At 29.4% G+C, this 18,211-nt stretch overlaps 1 protein-coding gene across 3 annotated transcripts; it reads left to right on the forward strand.

Annotated features, from left to right (window-relative positions):
• The first annotated feature begins 224 nt into the window (after positions 1–224).
• Positions 225–16,755, forward strand: LOC113515413 (putative sodium-dependent multivitamin transporter). Of its 3 annotated transcripts, none has more exons than XM_031911041.2 (11): positions 225–419; positions 549–720; positions 5,913–6,035; positions 6,439–7,001; positions 7,081–7,177; positions 7,479–7,643; positions 7,906–8,063; positions 10,708–10,912; positions 12,206–12,400; positions 12,836–13,003; positions 14,412–16,755. In XM_031911041.2, the coding sequence occupies exons 3-11, from the start codon at positions 5,919–5,921 to the stop codon at positions 14,460–14,462; spliced, it is 1,719 nt and encodes a 572-aa protein (XP_031766901.2). In that variant the 5' UTR covers positions 225–419; positions 549–720; positions 5,913–5,918; the 3' UTR covers positions 14,463–16,755. The 3 variants fall into 3 exon arrangements, 2 of the variants coding, with proteins under 2 accessions (XP_031766901.2, XP_052749227.1); XR_004224029.2 differs by adding an exon at positions 13,833–13,910 and having other exon boundaries at positions 226–720; XM_052893267.1 differs by lacking the exon at positions 549–720.
• The last annotated feature ends 1,456 nt before the right edge of the window (positions 16,756–18,211 follow it).

Consider the following 18,211-nt stretch of genomic DNA (forward strand, 5'->3'; position numbering starts at 1 on the left):
TAATTCTAATAAATATAATTTTATTTCATAAAATTACTTAAAATACGTTATCACTATGTGTAAGTGAGATAGAAGTCAAAACGAGTTAAATTATTTCACTCTTGTATTCATGGTATTATATATTACCTGAATTTGTATTTATATAAGCGATCTACATAATCTGTATATTCTGTGAAATCATATGGAAACCTTAACCTTAAACGTTTCATGCTATTGCAAATTAAAATAGCACGGTAGTCTCTCTCTAATCTGTGACACTATGTAGCGTTTTTCTGCGGTTGTTGCCATAAGTAACTGATTAGAATAGTATTGACAGAGTTTTAGTGACTGTCTAAGAGTAAATTAGTATTTATTGCACGTTAGTTAGCAATTCAGCAGATTGCTCTCGATATTAGTCCAATTTATTTCATTTTATTCAGGTAATGAAATAACATAATGTGAAAAGATCGTGTAAATTTTACTGTTAATTGATTTATTTGTAAAAATTATATGGTTTTTCAATACGTAAATATATTAAAATTAATTCAAATAGATTCGTAAAATTACAGTGGCAACTGTTGGAAAATACATATAATATTTCGTCCAGAAAAGTTTTTAATCTATTTGTAATGTTTATTACAATTACGTGCTGCTGATCACTGAATAAAAATTACACACATTTAAAAATTGTAAAAAAATCTGCTAATTAGGCTGGAATTGAAAGGATAATTATAATAAACCGTAAGTACTTAAGTTAGCATATTTTTATTTTTGCTTACTTTGCTAAAGCCGCGATATTACTCATGTGGATTTTCGTATACCGCTGTCTTATAACCCGATAAATACTAATATTTCTAAATTATATTTACCAAAACTTCACATATATTGGACTTTTTTTCTAAATACTATTATTATAAAAATCTATTTAGGGAATGTTTATAAATTTAGTACCGGCCGGTATACGATATACTTAGTAGGATTTCGTAGATTTTCTAAAATTTAAATTTTTTACTGGGTATTTATAATCTTTAAAGCTTGTTATATCTGTGCCTCTAGTGAGAAAGGGTATAACTCAAGTTATAGCCTTTTTTTTTATATAATATAAATAAGCAAATATCGTAACGATATCTTTAAAAACAATAGAGATAGTAAACATGTAAAAGGCTATTAACAAAATAATTAGAAATAAAACTACAATATTTTACAAAAATTATTTTTGTAAAATGAATCAGTTCGATTTGAACCTTACACCATTTAACAGCGATTATTTTTTTATAGCGTAAAATACACATCATTGTTTTTCTTCAATACTTCAATAAAATAGTTTTAATTCAACTTAAAACTATTTTCACATCATAATTTTAATATTTTTGTTAAGTGTGATTAGGTATAATAGAATTATTTTTAAAACTATATATACCGACAATTTCATAAGAAAGAGGAGAAAAAATTACTATAAATGCAATCATTGACTTGTTCAATTAGCAAATAATAAAAGCAGCAGAATTTTTTTTCTTTATTTAAAATAGTTTTTTGGCTCTCCTGAAAAGTGATCATTTTGAATTGAACCCTTTCTCACTAGAGGCACAGATATATAATATAATATAATTTAGATACACATTATGTTAATTAACGATATTCATTTCTTAAAACTGTATGTGTATGTACTTAAAAATGTATATAACCAAAACGGAAAAAAAAATCTCCAAATAAGAGCAATCTATATATATACTAACGGCACTACACAGTGCAGGGTGATTATGAAGCAGCGTTGATACATATTCAGGTTTTTTTTTTGACAATTTTCAAATATTTTTTAGTTTATAGTTATTGATATTATCCTAAATATTTTATTAGAAAAAAAGACTGAGACCCTATTAATTAATATTAATACTATTTATAAGGAATACATTTCGTGAATTAACGTAGTCTAAATATTTTTTTCTACTTTCGATTTTCACAAAATATAATAACTTGCAATTTAGTATAACTGTTGAAGTTTTGAAATCTAATATACCGATTTAATTCGGAATTTTTAGATATAAAGTTTTCAATTATCTCCGCATTTTATACCCGGATTCGATTCATGCTCAGGAATATTAAAAAATTTAATAAATTGTCTCTAATAATATACACTTTTATTTGCATTTAAGAAGACGTTAACAACATTTTATGTTATAAATTTATAAAATGATGCCTATAATTTTAATAAAATGATGTAATGACCGATCGAATTTATTGGACAAGTAGCAAGACGGACATGTGTAGATGGAAATATCGTAATTACAAAATACTTTTTAACCTTAGTTTTTAACATTATAGTAATAATTTTAGTGATAAAAATCAAGGTATTTAACACGCAAATTACTTTTAATAAAGTACATATTAAATAAAACGCTATTAACTTTTATCTAAATATATGTTTACGTTTAGATAAATTTAAAAGTATCATCAAATAAAATGTTCTGAAGATCAAACATTTGTTTAAGTTTTTAGGTATATGATTAATAAAGTATGAGTTTTTTACGAGGTATCAAATTTTGAACTGTTCATAAGTTGTAGATACATACCCCATGTAATTATCAAATTACAAAAATTAGAATTAAACTACATTGAAATAAAAATACTCTACAGTATTATTAATACTTTAATGTCCTAAAGAAATCTAGGTTAATATTTGTTGCAGAACAATGACAATATTTAGGTCGTATTATTTGCTTGACTTCGCATTGTTACAAAAATACTCAGGCGAACTACTCTCTAGAATCAGTTTAGTAATTTGAGAAATTTAGAATAAAATCCAAGTATAAACTAATAATACTTTTTGTGATTATCATATTGAAGTTAATTTGATGCGTGATCGAAGGTTTTTCACGTAAACCGCGCTAGAATTTTTATCCACAATTCACTACAGTTATTTTGAGAAAGATAGTAAAAAGTCTTTAACTGTATTCTAAGTAATTCTGATTCATGATTTTTGTTACATACAATAATGAAACCATTTACTTCTAGATAGGTGATTCGTCGCAGTTTCGTTTTGCAGCTGTCGTAGGTAGAGCGATAACAGTGTTGTTACATATACATAGTAATGTATCAGCTGCAATTTGTAAAATAGTTAAATAGGTTTTTTAAGGTAATCAATGATAAGAACAGTTTTTAAAAGATTTAATTTATTTTGGGTACTTTGGGTAATTAATATATTGGCTTTGATTTTCCTTATTTCCTTCTAATTTTACTAGTTTACCAAATTATTTAAGCGAACAATAAAAAGTTTCTATAAACTTAATCTCTATTTTACTCGTATTAGGTAGGTATAAAATATATTCGATATATATTACATATATCTGGCAGTTACGTTACAGTTAGTTTATCGTATTTGTTTCGATACCTTTTCCATTATAAGTTTATTTGACAGAATAATTAAACTTACATAAAATTACAATATAAGGTAGTAAACACTGTAGTAAATAATTGAATTCAATCGTAGCAAGTAAATCCTATTGTGTAACATATACACAAAAAATACAGGCAAATTAAACACCTATTCTTTTTAGTCTATAGATGTTAAAAGAAAGTTAGCTCATCACTAATAATACTCTTAATAATAAAAAAAGAACGTGTATATAGGGTGCCTAAATAATTAAAAATATAGCAGCTACTACAGTACTGTAGTTTCGATAAACGCAATTGAAATTTGGAAATTTTCAAATCGTATAGTTTCCATATTAGTTTTTTAATTCACATTATTTAGATTATAAAATTTTACAAAAGGAAATTTTTCAATTCAACTGTATCGTAATTGAATATGATAGTATTTTTAGTCGCTACTCGTTTGTTTACAAACGAGCGCCACGGAATGTCACATTACTTTGCTACAACTAAAGCACGACGTATTTAGAAATGAAATAATTTACTTGTCCAGGTTCTCTGGCCTTCTGGTTTACAACAAATAAATTAGTTTCTAAATACGTGTACGGATTCCTCATTCATGAAAACGAATGAGATGTCAGACAAGTCGTGACGTTCTTTTATGGTTTTTTTTTAATTTTTTTTTCTTGATGTGTTCTGCAAGAAAACCAAAGATTTGAGAAAATGTTTCTACTTGAAAATATAATTATTTCGTAATTTTTTGTAAAGCAATTTTTCAGGCAATGGTTCACTCGTGAAATATATTTATTTTGGCCAAATGACAGAAATAATTTTGGTTTTCTACAATATAAATGTAAACGTTGTAAGTAACTGTAATAATAACCGGATTGATTTACTTTATTCATGACTAGCGGCCCGTCCTGGTTTCGCACAGGTGGACATTATTACATTTTAAAAAGTGGTCACTAAGGCTGTACACGCGACGGAAGCTTAAAAATGGTGTAACTTCTTCCGTTTTCTCAATATTTCCCTTCACTGCTCTGCTCCTATTGGTCGTAGCGTAATGAAAAGTATACTTAAACCTGCTCAGGAGTATAAAAAATAATTGTACCAAGTTTCGTTAAAATCCGTCTAGTAGTTTTTGTTTCCATAACGAACATACAGACAGACACAAATTTTACTAATTGCATTTTTGGCATCAGTATCGATCACTAATCACTTCTTGATAGTTATTTTGGAAATATATTTTATGTACAAAACTGACCTCTCTACAGATTTATTATAAGTATTGTGGATTAAGGATTTCAAAATTAGTGGAGCATTCACGACAAAAGTATACAAAACGTTCACAGCAATGAAAATGTTATTTCTCCGTGTCTTCATGGTTAGTATGCATTTGTAATGGAGAAGTACATACGCCACTTTTTATTCCTGTCAATTAATATATCTAGGACACGACACACATGATCATTTTGAATGTTGCTGATGATTATGCTCGGGGATTGTATGTAAAATGTATTGATTTAATACGAACTGCATCTTTTCCTTATCTATGTCATTTTTGATTGAAGCTACTAATTTATGGAACCTAATTTCAGAATTGTAGTTGACTCGGTTGTTTATTACAAATTTCTGAGAGCTAAGTTTATTTTAGAAATATATAGAGTAGGTACGAAAACAATAAAAAATCATATTAGTAAAGATAGGTTATTGCTGCTTATCTCAAGATGATAATATGGGCCATGGACATCTTAAATATGTAATATAAATCATCAGTATGTAATATTACATTATTTTTCTTGTTATAATACGTAATTTTTAAAAGAGATAATAGAGCAAAGATGTATTGTTAGGAAGATAATTTATGATAAGCTTACAATTTTTATTTATAAGTATATATGGCTTTTTTTTGTTATGTATTATATATAGCCACCCATCTATATAAGGAGTATTCTTATCAATTTGTGCGCCAGACGTATATTGATTATTTTTAAAGCTCTCTTATTGCATGGACTATCACTACGTTTTATAATAGATGCACGTAAATGCCAGGTATGATACGAATGCGATTTTTTTTTCTTTTTAAGCCGGACATGATGTAATAGTTTTGATACTTTACAAACGTATTTTAGAGGAAAATTTAAAATGTCTCTATAAAAAAGTAACGCACCTGAATGAATATTATGAGGAAAATATATTCAACTAAATATTCTATTTTTACTAGTTTTAGGAGTATGATCATTGATAGGTACTTTAAGTAAACTAATGTTGACATAAAGTTACATAAACTTGAAACTATACCGAATAAAAAAAGTAGTTTTTGTAGGACAAGGTAGTAACGTAAATATGAAACGTATTTGCCTACAAATTTCACTAATTAAGTAGTTACTATTTTACTTTTGGTGCATAATTTGGACAATTATACTTTATTTTCGGTAGGTATCGTTTTTTAGTCTGGACTTTATTCTTGTGATTACCTGATCCCTTTATTGCATCCATCGGCTCCCTGTAATATATACAATAGCTACATAGATCAGTAAATATCTAATGATAATATCTTTCAGCTGAAGATGGCAGTTAATGTGTTCGATGGTTGGGACTACGCAATCATGGCTGCCACGATGGCGGCGTCGATAATCATCGGTGTTTATTTCCGTTTTAGTGGAGGCAAACAGAAAACGAATGAGGTAGATACATACAACATCGAAGTAGATAGTAAATTTGTTTCTACTTCACAAGAATTTTGAATTTTATTACACAAAAAATAATAATTTAGTACTCCGAGCTAGTGTTGTTAAATTCCATTACTTTTCATTGCGGAATGATAAAGTTTTCTACAGTCTTCTTGTTAATAGAAATTGCCTAATATTATTTTAATGAACTTAATTTATTTTATTTATTGAAATTAATTCCTGTTCTTAACGAATAATTTTAGCTCAGTTAAAAATTATAACGGACTATTTGTTAGATATCTGTATATTAAATATATATAGATATATTAATTACTTTGCTGTTTATTGCAAATATTTTTTTCATGAGATTAATTATTAACTATTATTAATTTAAAATATTTTTTTTAATTTTCAACAGGAATATCTTCTGGCCGACCGCAATCAGTCCATATTGCCAGTGGCTGTGTCCCTGATGGCATCTTTTATGTCTGCGATTACTCTGCTCGGTGTCTCATCAGAAAATTATTATTATGGGATGCAATTTGTTGCAATCAACATATCACATTTATTAGCTACGCCTATAGCTTGCTACTTGTATCTTCCTGTATTTTTTAGACTACAAAAGACAAGCACCTACGAGTATTTAGAGCTCCGCTTCGGTCCACGAATAAGAATGCTCGCATCATTGACATACACATTACAAATGGTGCTATATAATGGAATAGTATTATATGCTCCTGCTATAGTTCTAGAATCCGTGACTGGTCTGGATAGACTGATATCTATTTTAGTTGTAGGTTTAGTATGCACTTTTTACTCAACTTTAGGAGGCATGAAAGCAGTGTTATTCACTGACTTGCTACAGTCTCTGCTGATGTTTGGAGCTGTATTTATAATAATTATATTTAGTGCAATACAATTAGGTGGATTCGAGAAGATATTTACAATAGCGCAAGAAGGTGGGCGATTAAATTTTAACAAGTAAGTTTCATTCGTAATTTTTATATTTTCATAAAGTTTATAAATATAAAAATCTTGCATATTGACCAAAGTTCTTCAGTTTCAGCTTGGATCCAACAGAGAGGCACACGTGGTGGTCTTTGTTGATTGGCGGTGCTATTACTTATTTGTCTTTATATGCAGTTAATCAGACACAAGTTAGTATATATTTATATATTTTTGATTTTGAATAAAAAAATATAAATAGGTACAAATATATTTTTAAGTCCTAATTTTTAGATAATATTTTTATTTTATAAAATTACCAGATAATTGTAATGTATGTGCCTGGCAAGGTAACAGAAGGAAGACAAATTACTACTTATTTGAATTTAATAAGTTTTGACAGATTTTAAAATATAAATAGATATTTAGTTTTTTTTTTATCTTTTAATATATTCCAGCAGATCGAACAAATTTTCTTTTTCGTATTTACTAATCTGAAACGCACTATTTCAGGTTCAACGCCTGATGACTGTTAGCACATTGGAAAGATCACAGAAGTGCCTTTGGTGGAGTTGGCCAGTTCTTTTTACACTTGGTGTTAGTACTTGTACCAGCGGTCTTGGCATGTATGCGGTATACAGAGACTGCGATCCTTTATTGGATCAAAAAATATCTTCTGTAAGTATTTAATTTGTGTCGCATACAATCTTGTAATGTGATGTTATAATTTGTAATACGATAATTAAATTGTAACTTATTTAACTGTGTTTCGGTTTGAAGAGTGGGATATTGTAATAAAATTACAGGGTATAGAGGCATAACACTTTAGTCCTCAGGAATAGTAACACATGAAGGGTATTATAACATAGATACTCACAACACAATGTACTATGTTATGCCAGCTTTTTTGCCAATCTAAGTTGTATATATTTTTTTGTAGATAGATCAGCTAATGCCGTACTACGTAGTGGATGCGATGCGAGGTGTTTCAGGTTTGGCTGGCCTGTTCGTGGCAGGTATCTTCAGTGCTTCACTATCTACTATATCGGCTGCTTGTAACGCGCTAGCCGCTGTCACGCTCACAGACTACGTCGGTAGGTGAGTAAATTATTGCTCTTCTGAATTTTAGCTATTTTAGACCTAGAGAACTTATTGTAGAGAATAATAGACTAAAAGAATTTACCTCATTGGTTTATTATGAAGGGTGTTATACAATATTTTTATCTTTCTTCTACTTATTTTTGTATAATAATGCAGATTAAATTTTTTATGGTTAAAATGTTCATCTGCAACAAATTCATTGCAAAACTTCCTTTTTGAAACCATGATACATATGTACAGTATATTTACATATGAATCCGTAAAGCTATAGCCTGTTATTGTCTTCTGTTCAATTAGATATTTCATCATATCGTTACGAATTTAAACGTTATCAACAATGACTTACGACACGCCACAATAATAGCAGGCAAATCAATTACAAACGGCAGATGATGTGATCGTTTAAAACCATTTATTACAACTATAATATTTGTTTAAACGGTAACACTTTTAATAGCTTTGTTATTATTAACTTTTAGATTTTTTCGTTTCATAATTTATTGTTGATAAAAGATGAGAATTAACGTGATCGTTTAGGTATTTAAATATATATCGCTTATCTCAACTTTTCGACCAGGTTACATCGACCGTGATCACTAGCTGACTAATGGAGCGATGTCATGCCACCACATCCCAAGCAGAAGTACTTTCTTCTACCAACTTACAATGCATGCAACCACATACATACATACAGGCGTATAATTATTGTGTAATATGTGTAATCTGGTCGAAACATTATGATAACCTTAGGTAAAATGTAAAAAAATATATCACATTTTACTTGAATGAGGCTCATTCATTCAGGAGTTCATTCTCGTCTCTTAAAAACTTTGTTATTATATCTAAATATAAATTTTACATAGACATTAAACACAAAAGTCATCTTATAAATATAACGCTTAACTCATTTCTTGTAGTCTTATCATCAAGAGACAGATGTTATCTCGTGGATTTAGATTTTATTGAATTACCTGTGTGAAGACTTGTCATTTAAATATTATCTTATTGTGGACTATGGAACCTTATTTGAATCTTTTTATCAATCATCATGAAGATTCTTAAGTATCAACAGTAATTGAGTTTACACGAAAAGATAAATTATGAAGGAAATGAAAGAGGTCCGTTTGAATGGCAGCATTTAGCATCCTATTGTCACTTCATATTGTATTCAGAAACAGCGTGACGTATCTATCTGTAGGTAGGCTACTAGGTAGTAAGGTTCATGGCTAAATGCTCTATTAAACAGTTGTTTGCATAGCTGTGTTCTGGTTTGAAGGGTGAGATATGGCAGTGAATTTATAGGATACAGAGGAATAACACCTGATTCCTGAGGAATGGTAACACATGAGGGGTATCGTGGGCGAAACAGTATACTCTGTTATGTCCATGGTATTGCTCATGTCTATAGGCGACGGTTACCATTTTCCATCAGGTGGGCCGTCAGCTTGTTTACTATTCTAAGTTGCATAAAAAAGAGTAATTTTTTATTATTCAATATACAATATAATAGTCTAATATGGTGACTAAGTATACAATGGGGTCGATTCTGAGATGCCATTCTCGAAACCTATCGCTAATATGACAATTTCAATTTTAACAGCGACGTCTTTGTAATAAGGACTAAATCTTAATTCCTAATAAATTTTAGACAAAATTACTATAAACTTTCTATCTCTAGAGAACTTTGCATCAGAATGGACCCCCAATATTTTACTATTCCTTTTCATTCTAAAAATGTCGTAAGATTATAGAATACATCAAAAAGAAAAGGAAAACCAAATATTACTACAGGCAGGTTACTACTTTCCTTCCATCTATCTTTTAGAGGTTGTACATCATCATACACAATAGTGGTTTGATCGTGGGTATGACCATTATGTCCAAGACAATATAAAAATATATTTATTATTGTAATATCAGAAAGAAGACTGTAATTAACTGTAGAGACGTCATTGAATATTGTCGTTGTAGTGAAGTGAACAGATGCTTACGTTTTGACATTTAGTCTCTTATATAAATTTTGTTAATTATTATTATTAGAGAGATAAGTTGGCGTAAATTGAAATGGATGCCATACACAAAGTTTTAGTATAGAACTGATTCAAAATTATCAAATTTAAAGCGTTAACGCTTCTTATTTCGAATTATTCGAATTTACCGAAGGAAAACTACAAAGTGTTATTATTAATTTGTATTGACGTCATTGTGTGTCGTATAATTCAATTGCCAAGTATTTTGTGTATTATATTTCCGTTTTAAGGTGCTAGATCCCTCAAAAGGTTATTTTTAAAACGTTATTCCCAGATTAGGGCAATAATAAAAAAAAAATCTAAATAAAATATATATTACAATTCGATCGTTAAACTACAATCTGTGTATTTGAAATGAATGTATTGGAATTGTAAGTTACATAAATTTAATAAAGAAAAAGTTTGTATCATTTTCTAAAAATCGATATTCCGTCAAAATCGATAAACAGATTTTAAAGTTCATACATGAAGATATAGCTGATACATTTTTCTTTAATCTGTGTGTTTATATATGTATATATATAGTAATAGTCAATAAATGGTTAGATTATTTAATATTAAAAGTGTTGTGTATTTATATATAAATATTGAATAACGTATAAAATTTTAAGGTGGTGCACCGTACGACCATCTTACATGCCATGGCTGACGAAATTGGCGGCATGTGCGTATGGACTTTTTTTCTTGGCTTTGGCATTTCTCGCCGAGTACCTCGGCGGTGTGCTGCAGGCTGCCTTAACCATCTTCGGTGCAGTCGGTGGACCCTTATTGGGTGTTTTTACGCTTGGCATGTTTACAACATACGCTACAGAATTGGTGAGAATTGATTTTGTTAATTCTTATCTTAAATCATAAAAATTATCATAGTTTGCATATAATTAAGAGCGATGTTTTGCGTGATCTTAGGGAAATCACTTCTATTAAGCAGATGAAGAGACAAGGCCGGTGCATATTGACGTGTGAATAAATAATTATATTTTTTTTATACCCAGAATCCTAAATTTATCCAACGATAGATAAATACCTAAGTCGGTAAATTATCTATTACTAAATCACTCACTGACTCGGTCGCCTAGTGATAGATTTTTTTTTTTAATTTCAAATAGTGTTTTTATAATAAGGACTTAGTATTACTAATTTATTACATACCATTGCTTATCATCTCTAAGTATAAGTAGATTTGTCAGAATTTATATTTTCTAGATATAGATCATAGAGGTTTCTAGTACAAAATAGTATAGGTATCGTTTTGTATGGATAAATAAAATATACAGCTGATACCACTGAAATAAAATACATGAATATGTTAATTCGTCATTATCAAATTTATTTAATTAAAACGGTGGATAGTGACAATTGTTAAATAGATTATTCAAAAACAAGAATTCTGTAATTCGTCTATATATTTTTTTGTACGTATGGTACACAATTGAACCGATTATAGTACTTGCTTGGCGCTTCATTTTTTAAGTTAGTAACAGAATCTTTATACCATATTTCTCGTCCGCGATTTACGAAATTTGTTTTGGAAGCAAAATAAATCGTTTACTTACTTACTATAAATAATTAAAAATGAATTTGACATATGTATATAATATTACTATGAAATTGACACTGTTTATTGCAGAATTTATTTATTATAATTTATTGTTATTATTATAGTTTGGATGGTTGTAATATTCAGGTTAATGTAATGATTTTTGTATGTTTATCCCTTATTTCAGACACAATGTACACTGTTTTTTGAATAAATGACTAATGACTAATGAATAATGACTAATGACTTTGTATTTATTAAAATATTCAATAACATGTTTATTATTGATCATTAAAAAATGCCCAGTATGAATTTGAAAAAATCAATGTTCTGATGGTGTGATAGCAGTTATAGATTATGCAAATCTTTAAAATGATTTTTTTAACAATTACAGCTGTTTATAGTTTAATGGGTCCAATATATTTGTGTAATATGATAATTTATATTGAAAATTTAACTGCGCGTCTAATGGATATTTTTAAAAATTCTGATTTCCATGTAGATATATTATCTAATTGTGATCGTAACAAAAATCTTTGTATAGCTCACATTAGGTACTTTTTCTGTCTTAGGGTGCATCGATAGGCTTGGTCACTGGTATGATGATGACACTGTGGATGAGTTTTGGGGGACCGCGTCCGCCGCTCACCAAGCTACCTCTTAGCACCGAGGGTTGTGCTCATAATGGAACTTTATGGGAGTTCACGCAAAGTAATCCAGATGACTATTTCTATTTATATCGAGTGTCTTATATGTGGACTAGTCCGGTGAGTCGGTCGATATTTTATATTTATTTGAATTAATAGTACTTTATTATAATATTAGCCATGTGGTCCCGGTATAGAATAGACCATCCCTTCCTTTCCCGTGGATGTCGTAAGGGGCGACTGAGGGTACTAATAACCGAGGGATGGGTAGCAGCATACCATTTAAAATATCTCCAAATGCCTGCTAAGGGTGGCAACTACTAACAAAACACCTCAATAAAGGGAGGCCTATGTCTAGCAGTGGACAATTAACTTCGTATGGTATGACTTATGGTAAGATATAGTACTTTGTATTTGTATTCCCATACAAATGTAAAGTATGATGAATTCAAACCTTCATCTATCATCTATTAATACAGCTGAACGTGGCTCTCTGACTATAAGAGTTTCGAATTTATAATATTAGTATGAATTACCTATTAATTTAATTTTCAGTTCGGTTTCGTGTGGGTGGTGGTGGTGGGCAGCGCGGTGTCGGCGCTGTGGCGGCAGCAGCAGCCGTGGGAGCGCGCGGGCCGGCCGCACCCCGACCCCGCGCTCTTCACGCCGCCCCTCGCCGCACGCCTCAGGGAGAGGGCACGCGGAGATAAAGTTGATATTCAGGTATTTAATTAAAAATTGCATGCGGTGGAACATGCATAATAAAAAAAAATCATCTGTAATCAGAGCTTGTTTTTGTTGTCTTTAGGTACCTACTAATTTATCTCTAGTTTAATTTATGTTTGACTTTTGTAGTTTCTTAAAACCTAATAATATCATTATATTTGGTTGGCTTACTCATTCTGTAAATGTTTACATATTGATTTTAAACTCTCTTTGACTACATGTTTTTTTTTTAACCGTTTCAGTGGTGGGTATAGTGGGTATATATACAAAATATTTAACCTACTAATAAAAATTGTATTTTATTTTATTTTTTCACTTCAAAATGCGACCTCGTCTTCGTCTTTACTTGTTTTTTTTTCTTTTTTTCTGTTGACTTGTTTTTCTATTTTCTGTCGACTTTATTTCTAACCACGCTCTTCTTTCTTCTTTTATTTCAATAAAGAATGATCGTTCCGCATTATTTGGTGCTTGCAATTATCTATAGTTAAGTAGCTACATTAAAATCATTGTTTGATTTTTTCTGTGCAGAAATTTGAAATTTAGAGACAAAAATCGTCTAGTAAAATTTATAGAGCGTGTATCCCTTCTGTTTAAAATTTTATTCTATTCTTTATATATGTGAGTATATATATTTAATACATATTTTGTGCGAGCTTGTAATTAGACATAATTTTGATGACCTATAAAAGAGAGAGCGCATTGTTAATTTATGATCTTTTGTTATAAAACATGTATTAACATAGGTAATATAATTTAATTAGAACTATCATAGAACTCATTGCATGGCATTTAACATTAAACTGTTGGCATTTGAATTTATTTTTAGATGGATTCTACCTAAAATGAATCTTCTCTTCATTCTTCGGGCTTGCTTTGTAGATAGCATGTAATATTAGTATTGCAGGTGGGTCAAATACTTTTTATTTTTAGGTAATTTGTGGTGATACATGAAAATAATGATTTGAAATAATAAATGGTTCAAAACTTTGTAGATACTAGAGCGTGTAATACCGATATAATTTTTTATATCAGTACTGTGCTATCATAGTTGTACCTAATACCCGTTACATTTACGTATGTAATAGTGATTTCTGAATGCGAAGAAGTTAATTTGGGCTTGGGGTTGCTCTTTTATTACTAGTACGGTTTCTTTTACCTTGAACTGTTTTATTATACTTGTAATGTAACAGGTACTGTGACTAGTGCAAAGTTTCAGGAAATTACCTTTTAGTTTCGGTAATAATATTACGTGCTCTAGTAGATATCTATTTGGAATATAAAATATTGCACCTTACGAATTTATAACATATTATTTTTATCGGTAATATAACATATATTTGTTATTGTGATACATGCTATGAATATTTATGTGTATATACTTACATGAATCTTTGTTATTTTACAGAGTGAACTGCTGATGTACAATGGAGTAAAAAACTCTAAGAATAGCATCTAAATCTGCAAAACAATGTTCCTAAATTATTTTTGTAATATTATTTAAGGACTTTAGCACAAATTAATCAGAAAGACAGATCACGCTTTTTGACACGTTAGATTTTTTGTTTAGCAAAATGTGTGCATGTCGAGTCGATATATCGACAAGACGGTAAATGTCTTCCACTGCCCCATTATGTCGTGGGTACCTTTTATCAAGTATAACAAAAGTAATTCTTTGGTAAAAATAAATGTAACTTTCTCGCAATATGGGTAGGTGCACACTATAATATATTTGGGTGCTAAATAAAACAATAATTTTATTACGTATCTTACTGTTAACTACGAAGTTTTCAGTGACTAACTAATAGACAATACGAGAATTATGAATTTATAATAAAAATATAGCTGTGGATTTGTAAAGCTCAAATCCTTAGCAATGTCTAAAACCAAATATCAGTGTATACAATTTGTTAATTTTAAATCTGATGTTAATTTTATGGAATTATGCTAATTGTATTAAATTAGAAAATATTACTATAATTAATATTATATCACCCTATAATTACATTTTTAGATTTCTATTTTTTTATTCAACGTAGAATGATATTATAATAAATTGCCGGCCCATCTGCTATAAAACGGTAACCGTCGCTTATAGACATGAACGGTACCATTGACATTACAGAATACACTGTGATTGCTAAGGAACTCCTCATGCGTTGCCATTCCCTTGTGTTAAATTTTTATTTTCCGCATTAAAATACTGTTAAATTATTAGGTTACACTTAACCTTTACCTATGTTATTAATTTGATAGTAATATAAATAAAGACAAATTAATACTTATAATTAAGATTGTACCAGTATTACTGTGTGATAACAAGATTTTGGTTCAGTAAAAATAAAATAAATATAATATACATTACACAGGTTCATTTAGTTTTTAACTAGGCAAAGTTTAGTTATACTATAGATATTAGTTAATTGATAGACATGTTTAAATAGTTTTTTTATATTAATATATTTTTTGTGAATATATATGTATATTATACATAGAAAACATCTAGAATAATATAAATAGAAACTCAGAAATACAAACGTCTGTGCTATGCAAGGATCGAACGCGTGACCACAAGAAGGTGAGTCAATTAGTTTAACCGCCGTACTACTAAGGTTGGCAAATAAACCGTCATCTTAGTCCACTGCTCGAAGAGTCAAAATGTGGCGTGTTTTTTTTTTCTAACCGTGTACTGTTGTTGGCCGCTGATGGCCTTTACAACTTCACTGAACGCGTGTGAGCAGGGGCGAGTGCAGATGGCACTCCAAGCCCGTGAGAGGGGAACGACAGAGGCGTCAGCTTTTATATATGGACTGCGAAGTGGTAGCGTGTTGCCACGTTACTTTATTTGTAGTTGGAAATATTTTATAATAGTAGGAGGGCGGAGGTCATTGACACATGCATTCTTATACTAATATAGATTATGATCTTAAACGATTATGCAAAACTAGCTTCATAATTTGTGAATTTGTGTGATATAAACAAAGTTATAATTATTAATCTTGTGTTCTAGTGGCGTAAAGTCAGCCAGAAATTCAAAATGACACATACAAAGTTTTACAATTGAAAAATTAGTGTGCGCTTATGAAACCTTTTAATAATAAAAAAATGTTTTTCATTTAAAGATATTTTTATAACCACCTTGTACATGGGATTACCCGTAATAGGTATACCAATCCAAAACCATAACCGAAACCCAGTAATATAATTTTTAAAACTGAACAACTTTCCTTAAGGGGTTTAGCCTAAATCCTAAAGTAAATTTCAAACTTGGTCAAGTGTTTCACAATTCAGTACAAAGATATATACAGTAGTAGGTAGTAGATATGTAGGTAGTAATTATGATATTGATGTTCACAAAACAGATAAAAATTAAATTGTACGCACAAACGGGGGAGTATGGCTAAATTACATATACAAAATGAATAATTCCCTATTAATTCTTAATTTTTTTTTATTTTGTTATAAATTAAGCAAATCTATAAAGATTTACTTGTTTTAATAGTATTGTACTTATAAAGTGTGCTTACTACAATAGCTGTAGAGTGTAATATTTTAAATATCAAGTATTTATATGTATAATATAATATTATGTAGAAATGTTATTTAAGTAAGAGGTAATTGTGACAAATTATGCTTCTCAAAATCGTGTCTTCCATATGTTTTATATATTTTAGTAATATCTAAGTATCATAGTATTTAATATTTATCCATGTTGTCTAATTTTAATTTAAAGCATATAAATAAATATTTATTGAAAAGATGCATGTCGTTATTTCAATAACTAGTAAATATATATACATAATGTTTTAATTAAACTATGGCTGTATATAAGAGATATTTAAGAAAAAATATATTACGGGTCTTAATAGAAACGATCACGCAAATACTTTTGTGAATGTTTTATTACCTATTTTAAAATCCACATGCGTATGAAGTCGCAGGAAAAAGCTAGTCTATATCAATGCTAATATTTAATAAAGAGGATAGATTTGTCTGTTTGTTTGATTATTTGAAATTCAACCGATTCTAAAAATTCTTTCACCTATAGAAAGCTTCATTACCAGGGAGTAACATAGCCTATATATTATTTTTAATCTACCTGTGTGAAACCGAGCCGAACGCTAGTTCTAAATAAATAATTACAGTTGTGATTGTATACATTTTCAATTAAATTCAAAAAGAAGTTTTTTCCAAACTCGGTTGTACGAGTATTTTTTATGTTAATTGCTTCATAACTATCAGTTCTAAACCGATCCGGAAAATTCATTTTTATCTGAAAAAAAAAAACTTTCTGGAACCTACAGATCGGTCCCATAGAAATTTTATCCAAATCGGTTCAGTACTTTGTAGATTAAAATAACTGGTTAAGTCACAATTGAAGTTAGTTTTTTTGCGGGACACTCTTAATGTCCAAATGAACTTTGCCTACAAAATAATTGCGCGCGCATATATTTTCAGCGCTGAAGCTCTTCTGACATTGTTTAGAAAAAAGCTAAATTTTGTTTTGTTTTATAAAACAGGCGTCCTATTAATTATAATGGCATACATCGTGCCACGTTACGTCAAATTAGGGTATCCGTATTGTAATTGCTTTTTTGATCAATCGACTATAAAGGCGGAACCTTAGAAATACCATCATGTAAGCTTCGTTTCATCGTTGTAGGTAATTTTTACTCGTATTTAAGATAATAAACTAAATTATGTTAGAAATCTCAATTAATGATTTTGGGAATTGTTATATCTGTCCAACCGCATGTCAAATTCCTAGCGTAATTTTGTGTGCTATTGGAAATTGATTACTACTTATATTTAGGCATTGGTGTTATATTTTATTTTGCATATTTTTTTATTCTTAAAGTTTTTAAAGAGTATTAAAAATGACATGATTTGTTTATAAAAAAATGATGAGATACAAAATTCAGTTCCAAGGTCTTGTCAAACATTGTTTTCTTTCTTATCTAGGTCAAGACTCACGCGGAAACGTAGTGGTACTTAATAAAAGGAAACCTTGAATAATATTTAGACATTTTAAGAGGGAATGAATATTTAAGTGATTTAATACTTATAAGATTAGATTTGAGTTATTAAATTCTTTTTTTTTTACAATGATAATCTTAATTTTTAAATACGGAAATACCTTGGGTTTTATCTAAGAATCTCTTAATTCTGTAGAAGACGTAAGAATATCACATCAATGATTTTAAGATG

Source organism: Galleria mellonella, unplaced genomic scaffold (assembly GCF_026898425.1).
Source record: "Galleria mellonella isolate WM207_F2 unplaced genomic scaffold, CSIRO_AGI_GalMel_v1 utg173, whole genome shotgun sequence".
In the NCBI taxonomy this organism is placed as follows: Eukaryota; Metazoa; Arthropoda; class Insecta; order Lepidoptera; family Pyralidae; genus Galleria; species Galleria mellonella.

Excerpts from the sequence above, each read along its gene's own strand:
- LOC113515413 (XM_031911041.2), top strand. The coding sequence starts at position 5,919 with ATGGCAGTTAATGTGTTCGATGGTTGGGACTACGCAATCATGGCTGCC. Across the intron at positions 7,178-7,478 it reads ATGCAGTTAATCAGACACAA|GTTCAACGCCTGATGACTGT; the intron begins GTTAGTATATAT and ends GCACTATTTCAG. Across the intron at positions 13,004-14,411 it reads GAGATAAAGTTGATATTCAG|AGTGAACTGCTGATGTACAA; the intron begins GTATTTAATTAA and ends GTTATTTTACAG.